Source organism: Centruroides vittatus, unplaced genomic scaffold (genome assembly GCF_030686945.1).
Source record: "Centruroides vittatus isolate TY-2023 unplaced genomic scaffold, ASM3068694v2 scaffold_1015, whole genome shotgun sequence".
NCBI classification, from domain to species: domain Eukaryota; kingdom Metazoa; phylum Arthropoda; class Arachnida; order Scorpiones; family Buthidae; genus Centruroides; species Centruroides vittatus.
Genome location: NW_027122666.1, coordinates 4,004,943 through 4,032,866, shown reverse-complemented (window position 1 = coordinate 4,032,866; position 27,924 = coordinate 4,004,943). Strand labels below are relative to the sequence as shown.

Sequence of the window (27,924 nt, the reverse complement as noted above, 5' to 3'; positions counted from 1 at the left end):
GTCAGATAATTTTAGATTTTGCATTATGAAATAGGAAATTTAGTTTTCCCCCTCAATATCTATTATTTCAATCTGGATATTCAGGGAGGCATTCTTTCCCCGATTTTTTATTTTACGCAAATTTATATAAAAATTCACCAAAAAAAATTATACACATGCAAGAGAGTAGTTGTAGAATAGTTTTTGCACAGTTTCGAATAAATTACCAATGTAAAAATAACCATTGTTTTAAATGGAAAAGATGTTCACTATCGGTTTAAAATAAAAACCGTATGTCGAAATGTATTTAAGATTTAAAGGTTATTTTTGCATAAATGTGTTCGCGTCGTCTTCCAGAACTTCCTGGAATATAAAATGGTATTTAGTGCTACCATTACGATTGAGCCAATATTTAATGCAATGGATATAATCGATATAAGGTGAATTCCGATGATGCAACGTAGATTGGAGCAACGCCACCTACTGGTGTTAACGATGAAAGTAGTGAGAGAGGTTAAATCTCGAATGCTGTTGAAATTAATCGTGTAAGTGTTCCAAAAAAGTTGTTTCAAATGTAAATAGAAATGAATTCGTAATAAAATTTTATGAAAAATTTATTCGTGAAAATATTTTCGAAAGTCGTTTCGGTGAGAGGGCGCTGTATGAAATGTAGAGTAACAAGCTGCTGTGAGGTATTAGTAGAGAATTTTATACAAGATGGAGAGTACAGAATGTGCTTCGGAACAAGCTAATTTGAACGAATTAGCAACTATAATGTTCGAGAGAACAGGAGAATATCTTCACGAAGAATTAGCAGGTAAATTTGCCGAAATGAACGAAGAGTTGAAACAAAGGCGTCGCGAATTTAAGTCAAAATCTCTCGAAAGAAATATATTATTCAAGCATGGTTAAATTTTAATAGGAAACAAGAAGTAATTGAATACTTAATTTCGAAACTGAAAAACTACCACGTGGAAGGTATAAAAATTGCGTGTTAAATATGAATCTACGTTTTTCGAATTGCGTGTACACGCAAAAAATTTTTCTAGTAGACAAATGCTTTTCGATTTCTCAAAAATAACTAGACATTAACTGAAGTTTTCATTTTAAGAATTTAAGAGTAGCATGTATTAAATTTTGGTTTTATCATTGGTTTTTGTAATAAGTTTACTTAACATGAAAGCAACACTTGTAAACTTCAACAAGAAGAGACTGTTAAACAATAATAGATACTGTTGAATAATCAAAGATAGCATATTACAAATTATACATGTGATAGTAAACAATAGTCAAAATATAGCTAATTTTATTACTTACTGAGCGTTAGCTTCTTTTGTTAGTAAAAATAAATCATATTTTATAGATTATATATCTGTTGTATCTTGAATCATCAGCAAGCAGACCATATCATTTACAATCCAATAGAATGAGTGAAATTGGGATCTAAAACTGATTAGAATTCAGTTACTTTTTAAAATTTATTAATTGATCTATAAATTGGTGATATTTTATTGCTATGTTAATAAAATTACTCTATTCAAACATTGATTCTATAATCAAATAATAAAAACAGGGCTGTTCCTAATATTTCATTGAACCCAACCATTTGATAATCATCATATAGAATACACTAGAACAGAATAACACCTAAACACAAATTTCCAGCAAATAAATACACAAATATTTAATGTTCGAATGTTTTCGGTCATTGAAAATTTGCTTTAGGTGGTGGTTTTTTTTGCTGGAAATTTGTTTGGGTATTATTCTGTTCATGTATAGTTTCAGTTTACTTGTGCAGTTGTTGTGCAGAACATACTAGATGATTGTGGCTAATATATTTATCTAAAAATGGGAAATTATACCTGTATTATTTATTAAAATCAATTTTTTTCTGCTGTATATAACATTTTTGTAGATAGTAAAAGCAGACTGTAATCTAGGGATTGTGGTGGTATATGTATACCAAATGATTTCATCAAATATTTTGTAGGATTTTTTGTTTTGAATGTTGTTATATCAGATAATTACATTATATTTGAAAATTTCTATTTAAATATAAACTTTATGATGTAATTTTATATCAAAAATTTTACAAATAAGGATAAAGAATAATTACATTAATAATATAATGTAAATTAGAGGGAAAAAATATAGTAAAACCTCATTTATGTAGCCAGTTTAGAGGATATATAATTTATGGCCATCCAAGTGAGGTGGTTATTTAAGTAGAATTATGAAAACATTTACATACATAACTGTAATTGGACTACTGTACTGAATCCTATTAAATGTTTAATACAGATCTTATATGCATGTATGTGGCTTAGTAGTAATATAGGAAATTCTGAAGTTTTTTATATTTTTTTCTGTATTTTATCTATGCACGTATTTATTAATATTTAAATCATTTATCATTATTATTTGGAAAGCTAAAATTTATTTCTATATAAATAATAATAATAATTATTAATGTCACGTATATAGATTATAATCTATATAATGTTTGTCAAGTATTTCGTAAATGAATAGAATCAATGTTCATTAAAAAATTGAAATACATTTAACCAGAATAAAATCATAATTATTTATGGGATTTTGTAATTTGAGCATTAACTGCAGATATACAGTAATCAAATGCTGCTAGATTTTTCTGACTTGGCTTTTTTTAGAAATTTTAATTCATTAATATAATTTGATGGAATATTTGCCTGGATTATAATTATTAAATGCTTTTATCTCACATTTAATCTTCTCTCTAGATATTCCTATATTAATTTAAAAACTATTTCTAATAAGTATAAAAAAATATTTAAATTATTTTGTATCATCTTATACAGTATTAATAATAATTACAGGTATCCCTTGTACAACACTGTTTCATTCTAACACGGTTTGAAAATTGGAGATATCTACATGTACAACACGACTTCCTGTTTTGCTCTAACATCATTTTGGAAATACTCCATACAAAATTTCACAATTTTCAAGTGTAAACTTTGTTATTTGATACTTTTTATTCAAGTAAGCATGCATGCATGTCTTAAATTTGCCCATAGATTTTAGAATATTTTAATTTTCAAATTATTTTGTGTTTTTCATCAGGTTTACTTTGAACATTGTTTCATCTTACTTGTTTTAACGGAGGAAAGGGAAAGGTTGTCAGTGATCCAACTTTCTATGGTTACTGTTCAGTAATTTGTCTGCAGTGCCCTCTTTTTGTCCCCTTAGATTTACCACCCATGGGGTGGTAACACCCACTTTGGGAACCAATGGTGTAGGGCAATGGTATTCAAACATTTTAACAGTGCAACCCTAAGGTAATTTTCCATGACCGCATTTGGGGTCACAACCCATAGATTGAATACCACTGTGGAGAAGTACTCGATCTTTAGAGTATTCCCCATGCAGGAACAAAACAAAAAGAAACTTCAATGAAATAAATCACACACTCTATGACTCCAATGCAAGGAACTTAAAGTTTATTTTAGTCCTTCCAATCACTACTCTGTCCCTTTGCTATAACAGACACTAAAACAAAAGAAACAACACACACAAAAAAACAATCTCGCGACTCTATCGTCTACACGTCTACTCTCTATTCTTTCTTCCGAAAAAGTTTCTCTTCTTCCGTTGAGCATGCGCGATCTCCCTCCCCCTCTCTTTTTCTTCCGAAAATGCGGCCCATCCTTTCTTTACCCTGCGGCCCACCCAAGGATCACACAATAGAACACATGATCTCTGGACCACATATCTCCCCTTCTCCCATTAACTTTTACAACAGGAAGCTTTTATGCTATGAGGACTTCTCCCTTCTTTACACCGTGAACCACCCAAGGGGTTGGTTACGAGCCGGTTAGGCAACAGAACACGTGGTCTTCAGACCACACCACTGGTTTAGTGCAGGGATGGGCAACCTTTTTCTACGTAAGGGCCGCATTTCAAAACTTTTGAACCAACACGGGCCGCACACGAGAGAAAAGAGGGGGAACTGTCGGTAAATCACAATTCTTTATTCATATATAATTATAAATTAGCATAGGTATACTTAATATAGCTTCTGGCACCAATTTAAACGTAATATATCGGAAATATTTGGTTAAATATTAGTCACTGCTAGTTTTAAATTAGTTTCGATGTGTCCGTTAGCCGGTTTCTTGTTTTAATTTTTACTAAATTCATTGTGAAAAAACTATTCACAAATATAAGTTGTAGAAAATAACATTTGAATTTTTGTTGAATATCTCATTAAGCTGGGAAATTGATATATTTATTCATATTTTATGCCACACGGGCTGCGGGTTGCCCATCCCTGGTTTAATGTATAGTTTCTGGATTTGATGGCTCTCCAGATTTGAACTCTTCAATTACAGAGTTTCGATTAAAATTTATCATGCAATTTATTTTGGAGAAGCATTAACTTTATTATTTTCTTTATTTTCCTTATTAAGCTACACTTGATGACTACAGATTATTAGAAGAAATGAATCGAGTGACCATAACTAAATATTCAGACATGAAACAGATTGCTGCAAATGTTAGTAAGGCATTAAAAGATCTGAATGAAAAATGTAAGTTGATAAATATTTTATGATAAATTGTTTTTGAAATTACATGAAATATTAATAAGCCTAACAGTTAACTTATAAATAAAATATGTTAATCTTATTTTATTTGAATACTCAATGCTTAAACTCTATGATAAATTATATTTTAAATAAAACTATATATAAAAAGTTATTAGTGTTTCTAAACTAGATTGTATCATTTAAAAACATTTTTATGATATATGTAGTCATTCTAACTTTCTCCATTAACTTGAAATATCTTATATATGAATGAAAAATTAATTAAGTAATTATCTGAAACTACTAATTGGTGGAGATATATGGGATTTATCAAACTGTATTAGCATACTAGAAAATCAAGATCACTTCAATAAAGACTAATTTTACATATATTTTAAAATATACTAAACATGATTACCATATTTAATTTCAATGTGATTTATTATAGTATATATTCATAAATACATACTATAATATATCACATCAAAATTACGGTAAAAGTGATTAACTGGCAATTATACATCATAGCTGCTTATCTATATATATAATCGAGACGAGTTGATAATAATAATAATAATAATAATAATAATCATCATCATCATCAACGCAGAGCCCAAACAGTTAGGAGTTGAAAGTTGAAATTTGGTACACAGTTAGGGTACATCACGAAAACGCACACTAAGAAGGGATTTTTCGAAATTCTTCTCCACGGGGGAGAGGGACAGGATTAAAGCTTAACACTTCCATCAACAATGGAAGTGTTAAGTAACAATAAAAGTGTTAAGAGAAAGCGACGTGCAAGACGCAGATGGAGAAAAAACGGGCGCTGGAGAAAAAAAAAGAAAAAGAGTAATATGTTAGAACATATTCTATTTTCAAATTTAAACAGATTAGTTCGGTTTTTCTCGACTTTTCTTCTTTAGAACATTTGATGAAAATCGAACGATATAATGAGAACACTTCGTGAAAATCGAACAATATTACAATATTCGATTTTCAAATTCGATCTTTCTTTAGAAATACTTAGTTTGTTGATGAAATTACTCTCTTTCTTTTGTGACTATAACGTAATAATCTTAATCTTCGTTATCGTTACTTCTGCCCGAGCAACGCCGGGCCTACCTGCTAGTTATGCATAATCACCAATCATCTTGGTGCAGTTTGATAAATTTTACCAGTGATTATGTATAATTCTGAAGTGAATATGGTAAATTTGATAGATATCATTGAATATATTACTTTTAAAGTGATTTTTGCACAATTTCCAAAATGTAGTTCATAAATTTTATAAATATCATGAAATTTCCTCGTTGCTTTAATAAAGTAACTCATGGATTTAAACAAATTTTAATAAACTGAATCAAAAATGCATTTTTTTTGTTTTATTAATATTAGAATGATATAGTGAATATGAAGAAACTAAAAAATGTATTTCATCTTAATTAATATTGTAATTATGGGTGTAATTATGTAATTACCACAAAAATATCAAAAAACTATAGAATTCTAATAATTGTTACTGGTTATTCAAACATGGCAAACTATAATGACATTTTGAGTTACATGATTTTTCAGTTTTCTTGCATTTGCATTTAGTTGAATTACACTTTCCTTTGCAAGAGCACCTTCGGTACCCCTCACCTCCCAAAATTGATGTTTTCCTTGTGCAATTCATAAGAGTCAAAATGATATTTGGTACATTCTCTAAGCCTAACAGTCTAAGAAATTATTCATCACAAAACAAACTAGTTTCTGGTATACAATTATGATAAACGTTTTCCTTTGTTTCTAAGTGATAGTATTTTTTTTATCTTCAGTAGCTAATGTTACTGCCATGTTCCATGGATCACTTCTTGCCCTGTCCACATCTGGTATTCTTAGCTTGCCTGTATCTCCTGCTTTGGCTACAGCAAACTTTAGCTCTGATATTTTTTAAAATCTTCTTTGCTTGAGCTTCTAAACCTGCCTTTGCACTCGCTCGCTTCTTCTTAACTTCTTTCTTTTTGTTTTTGATTGTAGAAAAACTGATCACTTCCATAGTAGACTGTACTTTGAAGAATTAGGGATATTCACATTAGGTTGGTTAAGTGATGGCTGTTCATTTTCAATATTTTTCTGAAAGTTTTTCATTGGATTCTTCTAATTGTTATTGATTTTAAGTAGTGATTCAATTATTTCTTGTAGCACCTCTTTGGTGCAAATATCTGTTACAGCATCATTATGAAGGGATGATGTCTTCAGCCTAACTTTTAATGATGAACCACATATGGCTTCATAAGGACTACATTTAATGCCTTGATGATATGATCTATTCTTCACAAGATACCTATATCATAATCTTTCAGTTCAGTGCTGGGTTTGGTTACTTTTTAATCAAGAGTTACTCAACCAGAATGCATTATTTTTCAAATTTACCATCCTAGACTGGTGGTTATGTCTAATGTCTTGTAAATTTGGTTAATTAAGTAGAGCTTATTGTATTTACCACTAAGAACTGGCAAATATGCATAATGACTGGTAAATGTGATTAATTTGAAATATATGAAAGAAATTTATCACATTTACCAAATTTCTGCATAATCACTGGATTAATCACTTTTACCATAACATATGTATTGAACGATCATAATTAAAGTATCTCTATTTAGTGCTGCCTGGAGAGATATTTAGTAGTTTAGCAGATATTCAACAGGTATGATGACATTTTAGAACATATGGAAGACACTTCTATAAAAAGAATTAATACCAAAACTTACTGCTATGGCAGTTTTGGTGCTGCAAGCAATGAAAAAGTTTTTTTGCTGTAAATGAATGAAAATATGTAAGCACACATATTGCAGCCAAGTTTAGGATATAAAAATAACTTCAATTATTGGATGTCATTCCTATCAGCTACAATGGCTATCATCTTACAAAAATGTGCATTATGAGGCTGTTTTAAGAAAATAATAGTAATGTTGTAGCTGCACTTTGGAAATTTTGCCACTGTAAGAATTTACATGAAGGACCATTAACTCCACTAACTCAGAAGAATGATCAATTGATTTGAGGAAATTGGAGATCTCAAAGTTCAGCCTGGTTGAGAGCATAAACCTATCACTTCACAAGTTGTTGTTACTGCAGCTATTGTTGAACAGTCAATGAATAATGTTGCAGGTTTCAATACTGCATGTGCAATGTCATTGTAGTTGAGTGAATCATATGGCACAGTGTGGAAGATACTGAGAAAATTGGTTAATTCTTATTTTTATGAAATAAGCCACAATCAGCAGTTGCTTGCTGTTGATAGGAAAACCCAACTGACTTGTGTTGATCATTTTCACCATGATGTAAGAGGATATGTTGTGACCATGGAAGATCCTGTAGGACAGTGAACACTGATAACTGTCACATTTGGACCACAAAAAAAGTCTCCTTTCTAACAGATTCCACTGCATTCATTTAAAATTAGACTGATATAGATCCACAGCCATATTTATATTGCTGTGGATCTATATCAGCCCAGAGATACTCAGAGATGCTCAGTGCTTTTGTCACACTTGAAATGCAATTGCAACACCCTTGAATCAACCACTTTCATGCAAGATGGACTGTCTATATATATATATATATAAAATTGGATGTTGTGTACAGCAGTTTTTGTGACAAGATTTCACCAATAATATTAGTGGTTTCCTGCTGGCCACTTCATTCTTAGGATCTTAATCCATGTGGTTTTGAGAACATTTAAATGTGTGGTTTATTAAGAACATGTTGAAAATTTGAAGCCACGAAAGACCACTACCATATGCAATGTGATACCGTCTTGTATAGTAACCTTCCAAAAATTTGTACTTAAAAAAATTTGAATTCTACATACAAAATATTATTATATTTTTTTTCTTAAATAGATGCATTTTAAAAATTAATGGATTTTTATCATTATTCTTATAAATTTTGTGATAAAACTTAGTCAAAGTTAAATTATGGACAAAACTATATTTTAACTACAGTAGTAAACATTTTATAGCAAATCAGACGTTTACTATAAAAGAAAAATATTCTTAAAACATTCAAAATAAAGAATTCTAATTCAATGATTTATATAATTTACGAAATTTAATAAGTAAAATAGAAAGAAGAAATCCAAAAAATGCTGAAAAGAGTGATAAAGAAACAGTAGAAATCTACTTTAAAAGCTAAAATAAAAGAATGCACAGCTAGCCTTTTCAAATATGCAAATTTAAATTGCATTGTAATACATAAATTTTTTGATGACCTTGACATGATTAACCTATAATCAGGTTAATCAAATTGCAGGCTTCATGATTTGTTTTTGCTTGGTAATTTTTGCAATATTGTGTTTTTAAAAATAGCTATGGTATAACTGAAATAAGAAATGCCAAACAATTTAAATTATTGTGTTGCGAAAAATTAATGTTTAATGTGTAAAGTATTTGTTAAGATTGATAATGTTAATATAAATTCTATTTTTCTCTAGGAGTAAGTCTTTTTCTCATTTAAGAATACTTTACTCATATGAGTAATAATATATGTAAACATAAGACTTCTCATACAAATATTCTTATATAAGTTACTTGTAAAGTGTATAAACAACCATTGCAAAGAGTTCATAAAAAATAATAATAATTTAATAAAGTATAAATGTCAGTACTGGATACAATTACTTAACCTTTAATTCCAGTAACATACATAGTGTTTAATGCAATATTGAACTAAAGCTTTTGACCATACCTAAGGTCTGCTTCAGGTTCTTAAACCAATTGTATTCCAAAAACAGAATGCTTAGAATTGAATGTTTTTTAAATACATTAAATTTTTAAAATTTTGGAACATATAAATCAAAATTAAACCTAATGATGGCATTTATGCAAATTCAATATATACATATAAGGCCACCCATATGTACTTATTATTTGAGGATCTTGCATAACTGTAAATGATATGAGTTGTTTAATTGTTAGTGTTGTTGCGGTCCTCACACAAGTGTTGTCAGGCATACGATATCATATTACTGTCCTTAAAATTGATGCACTTGCCTGTCAGGCTGACCTTGTATATTTCTAGGGCCTCCAGGGGGTTAATGTGGTCAGTATGAAAGGACCGTTTTATTAGCCTAGTGTTAGGTAAGTCTACACGCACTTCTGGGTCCGTGGCATAAGTGGATAGGGTGGTGGTGTGCCTTTTGTTGTCAATATCATACTTGTGTTCCTGCACCCTATTTTGAATGGAATGTTTGTGGAACCAATGTACACCAAATCCCTCTGGAATCTGTCATCCCACACCGGAACACTGTACACACCAGGGGCTCTAACATCATCTGGTTTGTCCTTTGACAAACCTGATGATCTTAGATGATCTTGAAATTTCTTAATAAAGTGTATGTCAATTGGGATCTTTTGTACCTGTTCTGCCTGCTATTTTCTTATACAAGGTATGTAAGTGTTGGTTGTATTTTATTACGATGTGTCTATAGTTAGGGTTGTGATTCCAAGTTCCTTTGGTAGTCCTTTGGGTAGTAGGGGTGCTGGTGCTGTGTCTGGCCTGTTGGTTGGAGAAGACACCTGCTAAACCAGAAATTAGGTCCCTTCTGTATCTGTGCCTTATCACAATTAAAGGTTAAGTAATGGTGTTCATTGGTACTAGAAGATATTATGTCAGTACTGGACGTAGACTACAAAATCAAATATATTACAACAACAATAATTAGTATAAAACTTGAATATTACAAATTTCAGTTCAGTATTTACAACAATAAAATTGTCTATTAATATAATTTATAAAATTACAATTACTCAAAATTTCAAACAATTTGATTAGGGAAAAGAACCCAACAGAAAAAAATTCTTAAATTAGTACTAATCAATCTTACAATTTAACAACTGTAAATTGACCAGTAGAAATTAAGGATAGCTTGCTATGTCAGTTTGATAATGGTCTTTTATACATTGTGACTTCCATACTGACATGCTATACAATTAAAACATTAATTAAAAAGAAGACACTTTTGTGATACTTCTATGCATTAAATTTTGTAAGGTACTGAACATGCTGATAAAAAAAAAAGAAATTTAGCTTAGCTTAATCTGTGTGTCTGGTTACAAAAATGTAGTAAAAATGTTGTTCAATATTTTAGTCATATTTAGATTCTTAATTAGTGAGATGGAATTCCATTGGTTATTCAAATGTTACTATGAAAATGTACAGATAGGCTCTAGCTTAGAAGTGTTGAGATAGCAGTTGAGGTTTAACATAATTCCATAACTCAAACTAACTGAAACAAAATGAAAAATAATTAATATAAGTAACTAAATATAAGAACCATATAAATAAAAATTTCCCTCTTGCTACCTCACATAGTGATTGTGTTATTAGTTGTGTGGAGGCATATAATGCAAAAAACTTTTGCTCCTTTACTTGAAGATAATAGAGAGGTGGTGGCCGAAGTTTCTATCGTGAAAACGTGAACGTCGGGCGTTTAGCACCGCCATACTGTAAGCCTAGAAGTTTGACAATAGCATTTGGAATGTTGAGCTTGATTCCACTGATGTTTCAAACACCATTGTCAAACTTCTAGGCTTACAGGATGGCGCCACCGAACATTCGACATTTGCGTTTTCACGATGAAAACTTTGGCTGCAACCTCTCTAATGGTAATAACCAAACTGTGATTACAGTAAACAAAATATTGTAAGTATATTTTACATTATATATTTTGGAAAAATACTAATTCTGATAACATTAAATGAATGGCAGCAATAAGCATGACTAAGATTGCAGAATGCATATTACACTGCATTTTTAAACTTTCCAATACAGCATCATCTGCTTTCCAACAGGACAGATTTCAAACTAAGCAAATTAAGTGTTTTATCTGATTAGAAAACTGTCCTATAAGAAAGCAGTTATTGATGCAATAAGAGATTCAAAAATATTTCCGATATTATAAATTACTGAGTCTTGTTCTTTGATCTGCTTTGTATTTGTTTTGACATTTTAAATTTAGAAGTTTACAATTCAAATAAAATGTTTGTATTTGTACATTACATATATTTAATATTGAATTTTAATTTAAAACACAGATATTTCTTGGGTTACGATGACATTGTTTTAATGACAAAGTTATAAATGGAAATTGTGTGAAGTTTATTCTTATTTTATTCTTTTAAAATAGCAGAATGTCTGTTAGTTGAAATTATTATAATAGAGATTACTTATAAGTGAAAATAAGTTGAAAAACATTTATATTATATTATGATTTTTATTTTATTAATTTTTAAAATTCATTTCATTATTACTTTTTGTAGTACGTATGCAATAAATTAAAATTTATATTGAAAAAATTTTAAACTAAATTTCTTTTAGTGTAAATATTGTGAACTGATAATGAGATTTTAAAAGACATTTTTGTTTTTAAATTTTATACTGTAGAAATGTGGTTGTTTATATGAAAGTTTAAAATTTATCAAATTTCAGAATAAATAAAATACTCAAAAACAACTTTGTTGATATTGTTTTACAAATAGTTAGAAAGTTTTTCTTAATATTTTAATTATTGATATTGTATTTAAAAATGTGCTGCAACTCATATTCAAGGTGTTATAATTATACAGTTATCAATAGTTATATTTCAGATTAATCTTAGTTTTAAAAATGTAAATAATAATAAGTATATTTTATAGTATTTGAATAAATATTTAATAAAATGAAATAACTTTATTTTAAAAAATATTATCATATAAATTTTAGATAAATGTTTGAAGCCTTATTTAGAACAAATAGATCAAGTGGAAGAAAGTGTTACTAAATTAGAACAAGTTGCATATAAGCTAGATGCTTATTCCAAAAGATTAGGTAAGTATTATAAAATTTCAGAATTTATGAACTGAAATTGCTGAATATTTTTTTCTGTCAAAATACAATTTAACAAATATAAACATCCAAACCTGATACTTATATATTAAAGCCAAATGACTGCAAATTATATTGGGCTATATTACTACTATTATTAATTAAATGCTAAGTAATTTGGCATTAGAGGCAGACATTAGACACCATTTCTTGCTAAATGTAATAAGTGTAATTAAATTAATATTTTAATAATAAAGAAGGTTCTGGAAGAAAAGATTCAGCCTGAAGCAGGGCCCTAAATTTAGACTAAATTAGGTCTGGAAGTGAGGATTGGATGAAGGTCTGCTAGTACAACTGGCAGCACTGGGTTGTGGGTTCAAGTTCTGCTCAGGCCAATTCTTTTTTTTCAGAACCTTCTAAATTAATTATTAAAATATTAACTTAATTATAATTATTAAATTTAGCAAGAGATGGCACCTAATGTCTGCATCTAATGCCAAATTACTTAGCATTTAATTAATTAATAATAATAGCAGTAATATAGCCCAATATAATTCAGAAATAATTTGGCTTTTATAAAAGCCAAATTATTTGAACATTGAGAAAGTTAATTTGAAAGAAATTTTTGTAAACAAATTAGTTTAAAATTTTTTTTTGAACTGTAATTAGTTGCCTTTGTACATTTTTAAAATTGGCATTATTCAAACATTTTTTAAAAGCATTAATTTATTATATGAAATTGTGAATTTTTATATCATATAATATGTATAAATTCTGTACTAAATTGAAATTTGTCTTTAGAGTCTTATAAGAAAAGCCTGATAAAACAAACTGAAATGTCTATTATTAAAGAATTGGATTCAAATGAAACACTGCTGATTAATTAATATCTTGCCAAACAAACTTTTTACTATTCATTTAGAGAGCTTTTATATGAAATACACACACACACACACACACACACACACACACACAATTATCAGTACATATTTTTAATATTTTGTTATACCTTTAATTTTAAAAACATTTTTTAATATAGTGATTTCGGTTTGATTACAAACAAAAGCTAATGCTTTTAGGAAGCATCAAACTCAAATAAATTCAATAAATTTAAACAAGATATTTCTTTTGACAATAACATAAAAACAGAATTTTAATTTTTATTGGTTAAAAGAAAATTACAGAAATTCAAATAGCCTGTTAATTTTATATGAAAATCTTATCTGTATGATTGAAGTAAATAATCTGAATTTTATTCATTTAATATAATAAAATTGCATATATATACATATTTATTTACACACCTATATAAAAAGCCAAATATTACCAGAAGTACAAACAATAAAAAATGTTTCAAAGAGATGATTCAATATTAATTTTATTTTAATCTGCTGTTGAAAAATAAGATGTTTGATATTCAATAAAACATTTTAAAATAAATTATTACTACTATATTTTATTTTTAAAAGTTTTTAAATATCAATAAATACTCTAGAATCTCTCTTTTTTACATGGTATAAGAGCAGAATGTAGAAAAGAACTTGTTTAGTAAGCTAACCATACATTAGGAGTTATTAGCTAGAAATGTTAGTGGATTTGATTAAAACATTGTTGTTATTATTATTATTGAACTCTTTCTCCATACTTTTTGTTTCCAACAGATATAATGGAAACAAAAAGTAGGAGGAGTTGGATAATAATAATAATAATGTTTTATTTTACTGAGTTTACTATTTACAGATATTTTTTAATGATAGTTACGAAATACAAAACATTTCCTCAATTATTAAGATAGTTTATTTTGAAAAATTATACTTAATTCTTTGTTTGGCCTCATAATGAGCAGCTCTTATCATATAAGAGATTTGCAGAGTTTAATATTTTGGACTGATATGTTCTGTTTTCACAGAAAAATATGACAATTAAAAACAGTTTGTGAATTGAATAAATTGTTTTTCTCTCTTTTTTTTAATGTTTTAGATATCAGTTAAGTTTGGATGTTCTTTTCTAGGTTACTTTGTCTTCCAGTTCTGATAAACTTCAACAAGTTCTATTCTGATTTATGTAAGTTAATTGTATAAAAACACAAAACAACAGTTTATTCTACAAACTAATGTACTAGAGTTCTCAACATATCTGCAGTTTATATCACTTCATGTAGGACTAAACAAAATGAACACTGCTTGAGGAGCATTTTTGACATTAATTTTTAAAAGAACTTTTATAATATCCAAAATATAGATTCTATCCAACTCATTGATTCAAATTCTCTTCAAACCCATCTTATTCAAATGCTGTTGTGAGACTAAATGTGAAAATAAATGCTTTATGTTATATATTTAAAAAAAACACAAAAATGTTTACAAATTTAAAAGATGTAATTTTACCAAATTCTAACAATATCTATTAATTATTAATGATTGTTTTATTATTACCATTTGTGGGCAATAAGAGAGTTTTTTTCACACTCATCATGTGCAGGTGCACAATGGAGCAGGTAGGTGGTAGTGAAGAATGGGACCCAACATATTTGGGACAGTCCATTCTTGAAAAATTCTTAAGGTAACTGACATCTGGCTGTTAAGTACTAATGATGAGAAATAATCTAAAACTTCTTTATTGTATGGTGTTAGAGCAAAAAATAAAAACTCTAATAATTCTAGAATTGTGAAGATTCAGAATTCTAGAATTAAATTAGTTGATAAAGAGTGCATAGAACTTGATAAAAGTGATATTTCTGAAAGCATTGGGCACAGAATTCTTCATGCTTAATGAATAAGTGGTTAATGATGCAGTTCAATCAACCAGACTTGTATTTCAAAAATGATCATGTTAAGCAATGTCTGAAATCAAATTTCATCAAAGTTTAGTATGGATTCAAACTCATTCATCACGCATGTCATAAAATAATGAAATAAATAACACATGCTATAAGATACAGGCAAGAATTTTAGATAAATTATTAATGACTTAATTTGAGAAGGGGTGAATAATTGGTTTATTTGTTTATTAATTCAATATTTGAAGAAATTAACTATACAGTAGAGAATTTGAATTACAATATTATGGACCAAGTGACTAATAGGGCATTATTTATAATGCCCAGTCATTATGAATAATGATAAAATGGCCATGCAGCCTGTTAAATATTGATTAATTTATTAAATTGACCAGACATTATAAATACAGTTACATTCCCTTTGTGCAATTTGATTTTAAAAAAAAACCACTTTTTCATTAAAAATTATTTATTTTTTGCAAATTATTTTAATGTATTTTAAAAACAACATGGAATCTTTTAAAAATAACTGTTATTAGTATCAGTTAAACTAGTGTCAACAAAAGGTATTACTAACAAATTTATACTTCAATTTAAAAAATCAACTTAAAGGAAACTTTTGAAATGTCAGGTTTTGGTATAAATTATGTAAAAAATTAATTATGTTTAAATTTATTTATTCGAGCAGTTAAGATTTTGATGACACTTGGATATACATAATATATTTTTCTGTATAGAATTTGTATCTATTAGATTTGTAGCCAATTTTTCAGCAGCATCAACTATAGCCATGGCTTTTAGAAAGTGATGACATTCTTGCACATTCTCTAAGAAAAGTTTCTGCACTTGGTACATCTCCAACAGAAATGAAGTTTTCTTTACAAACAGTAAATTGGTTTCTGGAATATAATAGATTTAATATGCCATGTTTGGTATCCAGTTTGTAAAGGTTTTTATCTTCAACTGCAACAATGACACCTAAAATATTTTTACCATCACCGCAGTCTCCATATACAGGGTGTTCACCATGAACCTGACACATTTGTTTCGACTGCCACATTGAAGTGCAAGGCAGTAATCAAATGTCATGCATTCTATTAGGTGGAGAAACTGTGGAAGTTGTATAGGTAATTTTGAAAACTTGCCAAAGTGACTGTATGTGGCGTGGCAGTAGTCAAATGCAAAATGGCTTCTCAAAAGCTGTGTGGTGGTATGCTGAAACAAATTCTGTGATTCAAGTGCAACGGAACTTTCGTTGTGTATTTGGCAAGGAGCCATCCTTGAAGAACCACTCTCAAGTTATGGAAACAACACTTCTTGACGAAGGGATTGTCAAGAAGTGGCGATCAAGGAGGCCAAGAAGTGGCCTCCTCGATTGCTGGATATTACGCCCTTAGACTTTTTCTTTTAGGGATTTGTCAAGGACAAGGTTTACACCGGTGTCAAAATTCGTGACCTTCAACATCTTTGTGTGTGCATTCAAGATGCTGTTGCTGCCATCACACCTGAGATGCTTGAAAGAACCTGGCAGGAAATGGAGTATAGACTCAATGTTCTACGTGCAATAAAAGGAGCTCATGTAGAGGTTCACTGATTTTTTTAATAAAACTTTTTGAGTTTTTCATCATAAAATGTGCATTACTTTACATCCTTCCTGAACAGTAGATTTTTTACTACAGTTTCAAATGTGTCAGGTTCATGGTGGACATCCTGTATATCTGGTACACAAATCCTTACTCTGCCACCAACATTAGTTATTGGGTATTTGGGATTCCATGTATCAATAATTTTTTTCTGCTTGCTTTTTAAGATTAGACAATGTCATTTCCCTTGTTTTAGACAAATTTCTTATTTTTTCTTCTATTTTTGAATCAACTGTTATTCCTTCTTCATTGACTCTGTAGTACTAATCACATACTGGTTTTTGGAAATCAGCATAGTTAGATTTTTTCACAAGAAAGGAACATTCTGTTTTTTTCTGACTGATTTTGCATAAGTTCAAGTAAATTATGATCATCTCCTTTGTAATATTTTTATATTTCATTTATTTGCCATAGCCAATAGTAATTTCAGACATTGAAAAATTGCCCAATTTTTCAATGTCTGAAATATTTCTTCAGTGTGAATGTAATATTTAATCAGACACAATTAATTTTCCTATTTTTCTGATAGATACATCATATCTATGTAAATGCATATGCTTCTGGTAACTTCAAAGTCACTTTCATTTTTTGTATGATTGTTAAATATGCTGATTTTGTTCAGAATTTGACTGTTCTGACCTTTTGATACTATTAACTTTTATTCAGTTGTTGAAGCAGTTATTCTTATCATTTAAGGATTGCTTCATGATCGTCACTTTTTCAAAGAAGAAAACACTGTTTTAAGAGGCAAAAGTAAAATTAAAGTCTTGCATGAATTTTAAAATTTGATAGTAAATGTAATTTGCACTTGCAAATCAATCGCGAGTGCTGATTGGCTAGTGTAAGGATGATTACTCCTCAAGGTATTATCATCACTTTGCCCGACCAGGTGATAGCAGCATTCAGAGTGACCAGTCAATCTGATAAATTATGATGATAAACCTGAAATTTATTAATGTCTGGTTTTGTTTGTCATTATTTATAATGACTGGGCATTATGAATAATGTTCATATTAATCACTTAATCCATAACAACAATACAAAATTTAAAGTTATTTCTCAAAAAATTCTTACAGCTTATGCTAGATTCTCATGTAGTAGAGTGCCAAAAACATTATGCTCTTTACTCTTTTAATTAACAGATTTTCCATGCATTATAATTCCGAATTTGTTATTTTTCAAGAAATAGAGAAAGTAAAAAATTAGCCATACTACCACCAGGAATGACTACTTATTGTCCATAGGTGTGGAAAGTTAGAGAAATTCTTGTTGCTAGTATGATTTTTTTAAGTAAATTTGTTATTTACATAATAAAGTCAAATATAAAATTTTCTTATTATATTTCTAATTAAATAGTTATGTAATTATGTAAATCAAATTTTTAAAATTTTAAATTTAAATTCAATGTATGCATATGATGCCAAAACCAATATTTTCAATGCTTTAAAAAATGTTATATTTTAAATGATGCTTATTTATTATTTGAATGTTTTAAAGAATTTTTTCCTTGTAAGCCTGGAACTTGAATTTTTATCAATTGAAAATGGTAGTTATTATATTAAAACATTTAATTATAACAACTTAAATAATTTTCTACAAATATATAAATTTTATGATGTAATTCTAGATTCATTTGATAATTTTTAGATTTTGCAAGAGATCTTTAAAAACTAAATATCTCATACAAAATGTCTAGAAATCATCTTCCAACAATCAAATTTAGAAAATAATTTTTTTTTTTTTTTTTTTTTTTTTTTTCTTTTTTTTTAATAGCCTTTTTAGATTAAGATTTATAGAATTATTTTATAGTTTAATATTTAGTAGATTAGTTTATCCTTTTTTTTAGAGTTTAGATTTTATAAAGAAGTTTTTAAAGCTTCTAGTATAGATTCTAGATTCAAGAGTAGAGACTAGATTTTTTAAGATCTTAAGAAGAGATTTAGTTAAGTAGTAATAGTATATTTGAGACAAGTGAGTTAAGCTATAGTATTTAGTAGTTAGTTTTTTAGAGTAATAGTTGTTTTACTTTATTTATTTTAGAGCTAGTTTTTTAGTAGTTAGTGATTCTAAGAAGAGTTTACTACTTAGCCAGTAGATTTATTAGATTATTAGTTAGATGCCCTGCTCTCTTAACATTGTTCACTGCCTTTTTTTAGCCATAGATAGTTAGTTATTATACTAGTAGTATATGATAGATAAGAGATAGATTTTTTTTTAAGTAGTAGTTAGTTCTGATATTAATTCTCTATTTTTTTTAGTTTAGATAGATTTAAGAGGTAGATAAGTAATTAATATCAGTTTAGATCGTCAGATGATTCTTTTGAGGTTCGTAGATTTTTTATTTAGTTTTTTCCCAATTCAAACCTATATTATATATGCATATGACCCATAAGGTAGACTCTTCTATCAAAAGTTGTCAGTTTTTAGCCACTCGACTAAACTTTAGTAGAGATTATTAGGGTCAGAAGGGGGGAAAAACAAAGGATAGTTAGACTTACTGTGAAAGATAGAATCCCAAGGCTCTTTGGTGTTTTGAAGTTAGGATAGATAGTTATTTATAGATTTAGTAGTTCTTTTTTTTCAGTTAGATTTACTCTCTTAGATCACAATTCCCATGCTTCTTCTTATAATCTCCACACCCTTATGCAAACAAGCACCTGCCTCCCCATCTACCCCACAACACAGGCTCGATGATCACATGCCTCCAAAATATCTAACCAGCAACTCTCACTCATAGTTCACATTCTCATCTCAGCTGACAATATCTACCCATCATGACCAATCTATCACCTTCTAGCCCTTGCCTAGATACTTGACTCCATGACTCTCCTATCTTATAATCCGAGTAACAGTTTAGCTTTTTATTATATATAGTTTATAGACTTAAGAATTTTTACTAGATTTTATCGTAGCTATAAGTTTTTAGTTAGCATAGTTTAGAGTTTTGACTTTAGCAGTATTCTAGATTCATTTGATAATTTTTAGATTTTGCAAGAGATCTTTAAAAACTAAATATCTCATACAAAATGTCTAGAAATCATCTTCCAACAATCAAATTTAGAAAATAAACTTTTAATTTATGTTAAAAAATTTTTGCTTTTATTGGTCATTGTTTTTGGTATAGAGTGGCCCAAACCCTACTATTTACATCACTATAAAGCTTCTCATATACACACACAACTAAATTCTGCATTTGGTTATATTTATCAGGTTGTGGAAAAGGAAGGGTACTGTGGATGGGATCATTCCTAAAACATCATTAAAATGTATTGTCATTGGACTTGTATGTTTTCAAAGCCCTCTCTCTTAATTGGAAGTGGGTGAAATTTGAGTTCCAAGATTTGAGAACATTCAAAACATGTTAAATAAAAGTATTTAAATATAATTAATCAGCTTTAACATTTGTTTCTGTAATAATTGTCCTATTTATTTAAAAATACTATTCCATTAATATTAGTGTAGTTATAATATTCTTACACTAACTTGTATAGTACAAAATATTAAACATTAAAATAATCAAATTAACAATACTTATTTCTTCAAATTATAATACAAATATAAAGTATGCTACTTTAGAATACAATAGGTCATTGATTTACAAGTATTTTATTGAAAAGAATTGATACAAGTTGTTTTCTTTTATATCTCTCTCATTTAGAAGAAACATTCATACAAGCCCCAACTGATACTAATGAAAAAAAAAATATTCTAATTATGAGTGTGACAAGATTTGAAATTCTTATACTCTCCAATCAGATGACTTGTAGATTCTAGTCTTAATTTTCTTTGTTTCATTCATATTGTGTCTTTGTTCACAGAATAATAGATTACTTACCTTTAACAAAGACTTGTAACAACCATTTTGCTACTCTAAACAATTATCTCATTTTCTATTGGCATTTACAATGTCATTAATTAAACAACAACTTTATTTTGTTTTCTACTTGCCTAACTAACTATTTTCTTATCAGATTTTTTTATTTAATGGTAACTTACACATTTGTTCTCCTATGTTATATTTGCTTCTCTTATTTCATATTGGTGAATAACCTAATTAACAGTTACATTTTATTTATTTAGAATTATTGGGTGGCGTATAAACTTATTTTTTGGAGCATTTTGTTGCTCTTTGGGAAATGTAATTAAGTTGATTAGGTTATGTTAAAATAAGATTTTGACTAAAAATAATTTTTATAAAAGCTTGCCATATTTAAGAGATTTTCAAGGATGGGATATATTGTAAATTGAGGTCACGTTGCATTTAATAATAATTTGAATGTTTTAATGAAAAAATATAATAAAATAAAATATTTTGCTGAATAATTCTTGATTATTTTAAATTTGAAGAGAAATGTTAAGTTGTATTAGGTTTTATTATTTATCTATCATCTTGCATTGAAATTACTATTATCTTTAATTTAGCAAATGTTTTAATTTTTTCTTTTTAATTCAAAGTAGCCATCTTATTTCTTTTAAAATGGAATGGTATTTCCTTGATTCTTGAAACAAATTTTAGCTTTCAACAGGCATTAGTTACACTATATATATAACTTTTAGAATAAAACAATTACTATTTACTTATTTTTTCCAACTCTTGTACCGATGCTAGCTTATATAAAATATAAAATATCATTACTTATACTATTGTCTTTATTGCTCTTACATATGCATTTTGACCTTAAGATCTTCTTAAGTATAATATTATTACACTTAATAAGATAATTTTTCTAAAAAATACAAAAAAATTATTACAGTAAATTAAGATTAAAATCTGATAATGTACGGTAAGCTTACAATTATTGGCTTACAGGCTTTGAACAAAGTTCTCTTTCACGAGTAACATCACTGATGTTTTAACATTCATGCTGTCACATGTTCTTTTACTCTGGTTTTCAGTTGTCATCCCATTTTGCCTACATAAAATCTTTTATTATTATAAACTACATCCTAATTCATATACCATTTTTGTCAAATTCATTTTCTTTCCTTTGTTTTTCCTTTTTATTAGTTTTATTAGCTGTAAATTTTAATTTATTGATAAATATTGGTACTGAAGTCCTACCTGTTTAAACTTTTTGTATTTCAAATAAACCTTTAATATATGGGAATCTGTAAAATTTATCTTTAATAAGTTTTTATTTATTTATTTTTTAATATCTATATATCTATTTTAATATCCTATTTATTATTTTCATATTCCTTGTGCCATTTTTAAGGATAATTTTAGGATAATTATTAAGTAAATACTTAATTATATATTCTTTTAATATCTTTTGCTATATCTTGATTTAAAACCTTGAAATGTCAGGAAATGCAAAAAAGTTTGTTTTTTTTCTGTAAGTTTAGAGTTAGTGTGTTAGTTTTGTTTGCTTTTTTTGAAGCTTAATAACTTGTTCTTTTTGTCAAAAATTCTTGAAATTTTTCAGAGAGGTTTGTTTATTAGATAGATTGATGCTATTAAATCTTGGTGATTAAAGGTCAAGGGGTGGGAAGATAAATGGGGTCATGTATATCTCCATTAGGGTCAGACTTAATGATGATTTTACTTATTAGTGTTTACAGTTTTTTGTAAAATTCATCCATACCCTCAAAATGAAGCTTCTTACCATTTTATAATAGTTAAAAATATAAAAAGTTTTTTTTAATAAAAATTATTATTAAATTAAAAAGTTTTTTTTAATAAAAATTATTATTAAATTAAAAATATTATTATTATTATAAAAATAAAAAAATTATTCATATTGGATAATATAAATAATAATTTATAGTTATTTCTAGATTGCAATCTTTTTTTATATGTTTTAAATATTAAACTAAAATCTTGTCTTTTTATATTAATATCCAAATAATTTATTGAAACATCCTTTTTTTTTTTCAAGTTCAGATTTAATATTCTAATTTATTTTATTTACCTTTTTTAATATATTTATCTCTTTAATTAATTCACTATCATACAGTAGTATTATTATATCATGTACATAGTTTGAATAATGGATAATATCTTTAATTTTATTTATTTCTTCGTTAATCAGTTTTGTAACTATCTCTTCCAATTTTGATCCTATGATAATGCCCATGTTTATTCCATCTGTTTGGGTGTAGAAATTACTATAAATAACCATCTTGAAAATAATTATTTTCCAAGACCAATTTTATTAGGTTTATTTCCCATTCTTCCATTTTTTTCTTTTTTTATTGCTTCGTAAATCATCATTCTCATTATTGAAGGATTCATAGGACTTGACAGTTATATCAAGTCCTATGAATTCAAATTGAAACATTGTTGATATTTACTTAATTTATTAATTAACATATCTATACTTTCTATACTATATTTTGAATACTGTAACCTTTTTAATACATTTTATTTTAAAATTTTTTCTAAATTATAAAACGAATTAAATTTACTGTTTATTAAAGGTCTTACTTTATCTCCTGACTTACATGTTTTTCTTTTTAAATTTAATTTAGGGATTTTATTATTCAGATCTAAAATCTTACTTTTTTTATTTACTGTTATATTTTCTTTTTTGTAAATTTCCATAATCTTCTTTGTTATTTTCTTTTTAATCTTTTCTGCAGGATCTTTCATTAACATCTCACAGTTACCTGTTTCTACAACTTCTCATTTGTTTTTTTTTTTTTCGTTTTAACCATTGGTTAGTAACAATTATTAATTGTTTCATTTTATCTGCTTGAATAATTGATAAATTATTTTTATTAAAAACTTATTAACTATTTTTTCATCTAAATATTCATACTTCTTGATTATATGATTTGCAGTATATATGTCTCACCTTTCTTTTTTTGTTTTACCTTATGTAAATTTTTAATAATTTCATTCTTGATGTTTGATTTATCACTGTCATTATTTTTAATGTCTTGAATTAGAATTAGAACTTTGAATGTTCAAAGCTCATAGGCCGATAACTATACATTTTCTGTACATTGTTTGATTTTAATTTACTGTAATATTGTTTATTTTTTGTTTTTTTTTGTATTTTTTAGAAAAATTGTCTTATTAAGTGTGATATTATATTGAAGAGGATCTTAAATTCGAAATGCATTTATAAGAGCAGTAAAGATAATAGTATAAGTAATGATTTTTTTATATTTTATTTAAAAAATTGTTTACTGTTGATCTTAATAAGCTTAACTTCAGACAAAGAGTTGGAAAGAAAAAATAGATAGCAATTGTTTTATCTTAAATGTTATATATAGTGTAAATAATCTGACCCAATATATAAAGGAATATAAATTGTATTTTATAGTCTTTTAAAAAAATAAAGACATTAGTTATTACCTCGTACAACTTCAGTTCGAACAGATAAAGCAGTTAACTATTTGAACAATGTGTTCCATTTTCTTAAAGCCAAGTTTTTCATTATTGTGATTACTTTCATTTTTAATCTCATTACCATTAAAATTGTTAATTATGATATTTATAAAGAACAGTTTTGTACTGCAACTGAAATATAAAAGGGGAATGCATTTAAAAAACTCAAATTGTGCAAAAAATGATTTAGAGAAAAGAATGAATGAAAGCATGCATAATCCAGTGCTTTCTAAATGCACCATCCTATTAGCACAAAAATTCTTTGTCACTTATTCTAGCCTTTAAAAAATGTTTAACTTTAGTTGCAAATTTAGAGATAAAGTTTAGTTGCAATATTGCACACTGGAATAATGTTTCTCACATTGATTTAATAAGGGATAGCAGAGCCATAGCAGTATCATATTAAAAAAAAGGAATGTTAATATGACTATGTCAACTCTTATTGAATCATCTCTTTTTACACTATTTCATTAAATAAAACAGGTTATGTAAACAAAGCAAAACACTCTTCTGACTTCATTTAAATTGATATTAGATTAAGGAAATGAAAAATATTAATAAGACTTTAAAAGATAAATAAAACATCATTTTATCAGTAGTTCTTATCATAAAATATATACATTTCTGTTTAAAATTTACTATAATTTATTTGTGTATACAATGATTCCAAACACAAAAGATACTTCTTATCAGTCTTTTTATCATTTTCAGCTTAACATTAATGTAACAGCAAAATGTAAATAGCATAAAATACCTAAGATATTTATATTAGCTTAAATATTTTATAATATATTTATATTTTAATGTTTTTTTTAATATTTAAAAATCAATACTGAGTTTACAAAAATAATAAAATTTTTCATATTTATTTATTTAATATTCATTCATTTTGGATCTAGCATCTAATAATTTAGCCCCAAACTGAGTCAATTATATTAGAATTGTAAATATCTAGAATTGTGATTAAACAAACAAATGTATGGACTACATGGTTTAAAATAACACAAATAGATTATTTATTCACACACACAATCATATAATATATTTGACAACAACTTGTTTAATAAAGTTAATGCTGTATATTAAATGCAATAGTCTATAGGGTAATACATTACTGATGTTGCCAATTAAGTAACACAGAGATGTTTAGACTAATGTTTTAATAACTAATAACTAGACCAATAAATTATTGAATTGAACTGTGTTTTGTTTTGTTTTTTTGCACACATATATATATATATATATATGCAAGACAACACCACTTTTTACACTTGAACCCTTTAAAGCATTTGAATGGTAATCCATATAAACTTAGTTCTAAGGAAAATGCAATAAAGATTCACTTATTGTTTGTACTTTAAAAGGCAAAATTACAGTAATTTCTGACTGACTTTTCTTTCCTTTATGAACATAAATTGATACTTCTGATCATTTCAAAAGAGATTAGAGATAGTACATTTTTGTAGGTTATAACCTTTTATTCAAATTAAATTTGCATTGAAAAGCTGTTACTTGCCAACAATTTTTTTACTGTAAAATGGATAGATATAACAAAATATTAAAGTGGATAAAGCTTAATTTATGTTTATTACGATAGACAACAGGGCCTAGTTGGACAACATTTATTAATCCATTGAGAGAAAAAACACACACACACACACACACACACACACACACACACACACAAACTTTATATATATACAAACATCCCAATAAGTTATGCAATTGATATATGATATAACAAGTTATGTTAAAAAGCTATATCAATGTGTGTTCTCACCAATAAAACAAACATCTGAGTGCAATAAAACCGTTTTAATGACGAGAAATTATTTCTGTACAAAAAAACTCATTGCATTACAATCTAGAAAATGGAAAGATTCTCTTTCCATGATTGACAGCTGATAAAGAAAACCAGACTGAGGTCGCATATGGAAAAGCCAAAAGTATCCAAATTTGTGTCTCTTTTGTTTAGTTTTCTAAAAAAAAAAATACTTTGCCAATAGGGCTACTAAGTGGCATTTCGGGGCCAATAGGTAAAGTAAATTATGCTTTGCGTTATAGGATTTGATTCTGTTCTTGAATGTTTTGTCCTAATACATACACAGCATGTTCTACTAACCGACCAGGTTAATAGCCAGAATTGGCTATATATATATAAAGTTGATGCGTGTTGAAAAGTGTGATGTCTCCCTCTTATGTGATGTTGAAAAGTCACCTAAGACCAAATCACTTTTGCAACATAAATTTAAATTTGAAAATTATATAGTCCTAAATGTATTTATTTGAATACAGAAAATGGTTTTAGACAAATTAAATGATGCTTTTTTTAACTTTGTCATTGGAATTTTTACATTACTTTTGTTAAAAATTACAACAAAAATCCAGCTTGTGAAACATAACAACGGAGAAAAACGATGTTTTCAATTGCTTTTAGCAATCATCCTTAATTTTGCTCCATTGTTGTATTTTGTGAGCTGGATATTTGGTTGTGTGTTTTGAATATTATCCAGTATTTAGTGCATTTATTATTTATAAATTGCTTATTAAGACTTATGTTTATATTTTTTATTACAGAAGCCAGGTTTAAACTTCTACAGAAAAGATAAGATGGAATTTCTTATATGAAATATTTGTTAAATACTTCAACATGTCATTAACTAAATTGGTGTTTTATATATGTGAATTTGGGAACTACATATTTTAATTCATATAAAATATTTTATAAATTAAATGTAGCAAATATAACTTTTTCTTCTTATTAACTTTAATAATTAGTAATAATAGAATGCATTTATGCTCAATTACTATTTCCTTCTTTTGGCAAATGTTTAGAAAATACTATTTTAAATTTAGAATTTTTGTAAATTTAACATTTCAAACTATGTATAGGATCAATATTTTCTTGAAGTAGAATTCTGTTACTGGTAGTAGTGAATTTTCTGTATTGTATAACAAGATAAACAATTTTTTATTTTCCTGAAGTTTTCTTAGAAAACATTGACGTGGTTAAATTTGATATCACTAATAATAGTCTGTATGTTTATAATTAGTTAAAATTACCTTCTCAGTTATAATAAAATTATAAATATTTCATTTTATTTTATTTGGTGTATATAATTATTTTTTCTCTGTATAATAGATTTGAATAAATTATTAATATCTTATAATAAAGTTGATTTTCTTTGCATTTTAAAATAATCATTTCCCTAACATATTTAAATAAATATATTAATATATTTGAAAAACAAAGTTTTCAAAAATTAAAAGAGCATTAGACTTTGTAAATCTGAAAAAGTGATTTTCAAATCACAAATTCAAATATAACAAAGAAAGAAAACAAAAAACATTTTAATTTGAAATTAAGACAAAATGCTTTTTTTGGGTGTTAAGTTTGCATTTTTGAAAAACAGTAGATAGTAATTAATTTTTTAAAATATATTTAGTGGTCCTGCATAGAAGCCACATATCGCACCTCTGCTAGAAAAGTGACACAACTCAAAAATGCAGTATTTGAGAAAAATCTACTTAAAGAATACTTTAAAATTTATATTGAAATAGTATATGCTTCTTTTAAATTTCTGGTAAGAATTTATGGCGGTAAATTCTATTATATTCTATAGTATAGTAATTATGGATCTGTAGCTCTGCTCTCATCGAATGTGAGGTGTTATCAGGTGAATATAGATGAGATCTTTGAGTTATGTCACTTTTCTTGCCTGGGTGCGATATGGCTCTTTTAGACCTTATTGTGGTTTACATAAACTTATA

General features: G+C 27.3%; 1 protein-coding gene across 1 annotated transcript; it reads left to right on the top strand.

The window, feature by feature from the left end:
- Positions 1 to 149: 149 nt before the first annotated feature.
- Blos2 (biogenesis of lysosome-related organelles complex 1 subunit 2) lies at positions 150 to 27,281 on the top strand. The gene is made up of 4 exons (XM_067283950.1): positions 150 to 796; positions 4,428 to 4,547; positions 12,294 to 12,398; positions 26,731 to 27,281. The coding sequence occupies exons 1-4, from the start codon at positions 697 to 699 to the stop codon at positions 26,760 to 26,762; spliced, it is 357 nt and encodes a 118-aa protein (XP_067140051.1). The 5' UTR covers positions 150 to 696; the 3' UTR covers positions 26,763 to 27,281.
- The last annotated feature ends 643 nt before the right edge of the window (positions 27,282 to 27,924 follow it).

Bases quoted from the DNA above. Each gene is read 5' to 3' on its own strand.
- Blos2 (XM_067283950.1), top strand. From the start codon at position 697: ATGGAGAGTACAGAATGTGCTTCGGAACAAGCTAATTTGAACGAATTA. The intron at 797-4,427 runs GTAAATTTGCCG...TTCCTTATTAAG, and splicing joins TCTTCACGAAGAATTAGCAG to CTACACTTGATGACTACAGA. The intron at 4,548-12,293 runs GTAAGTTGATAA...TATAAATTTTAG, and splicing joins AAAAGATCTGAATGAAAAAT to ATAAATGTTTGAAGCCTTAT.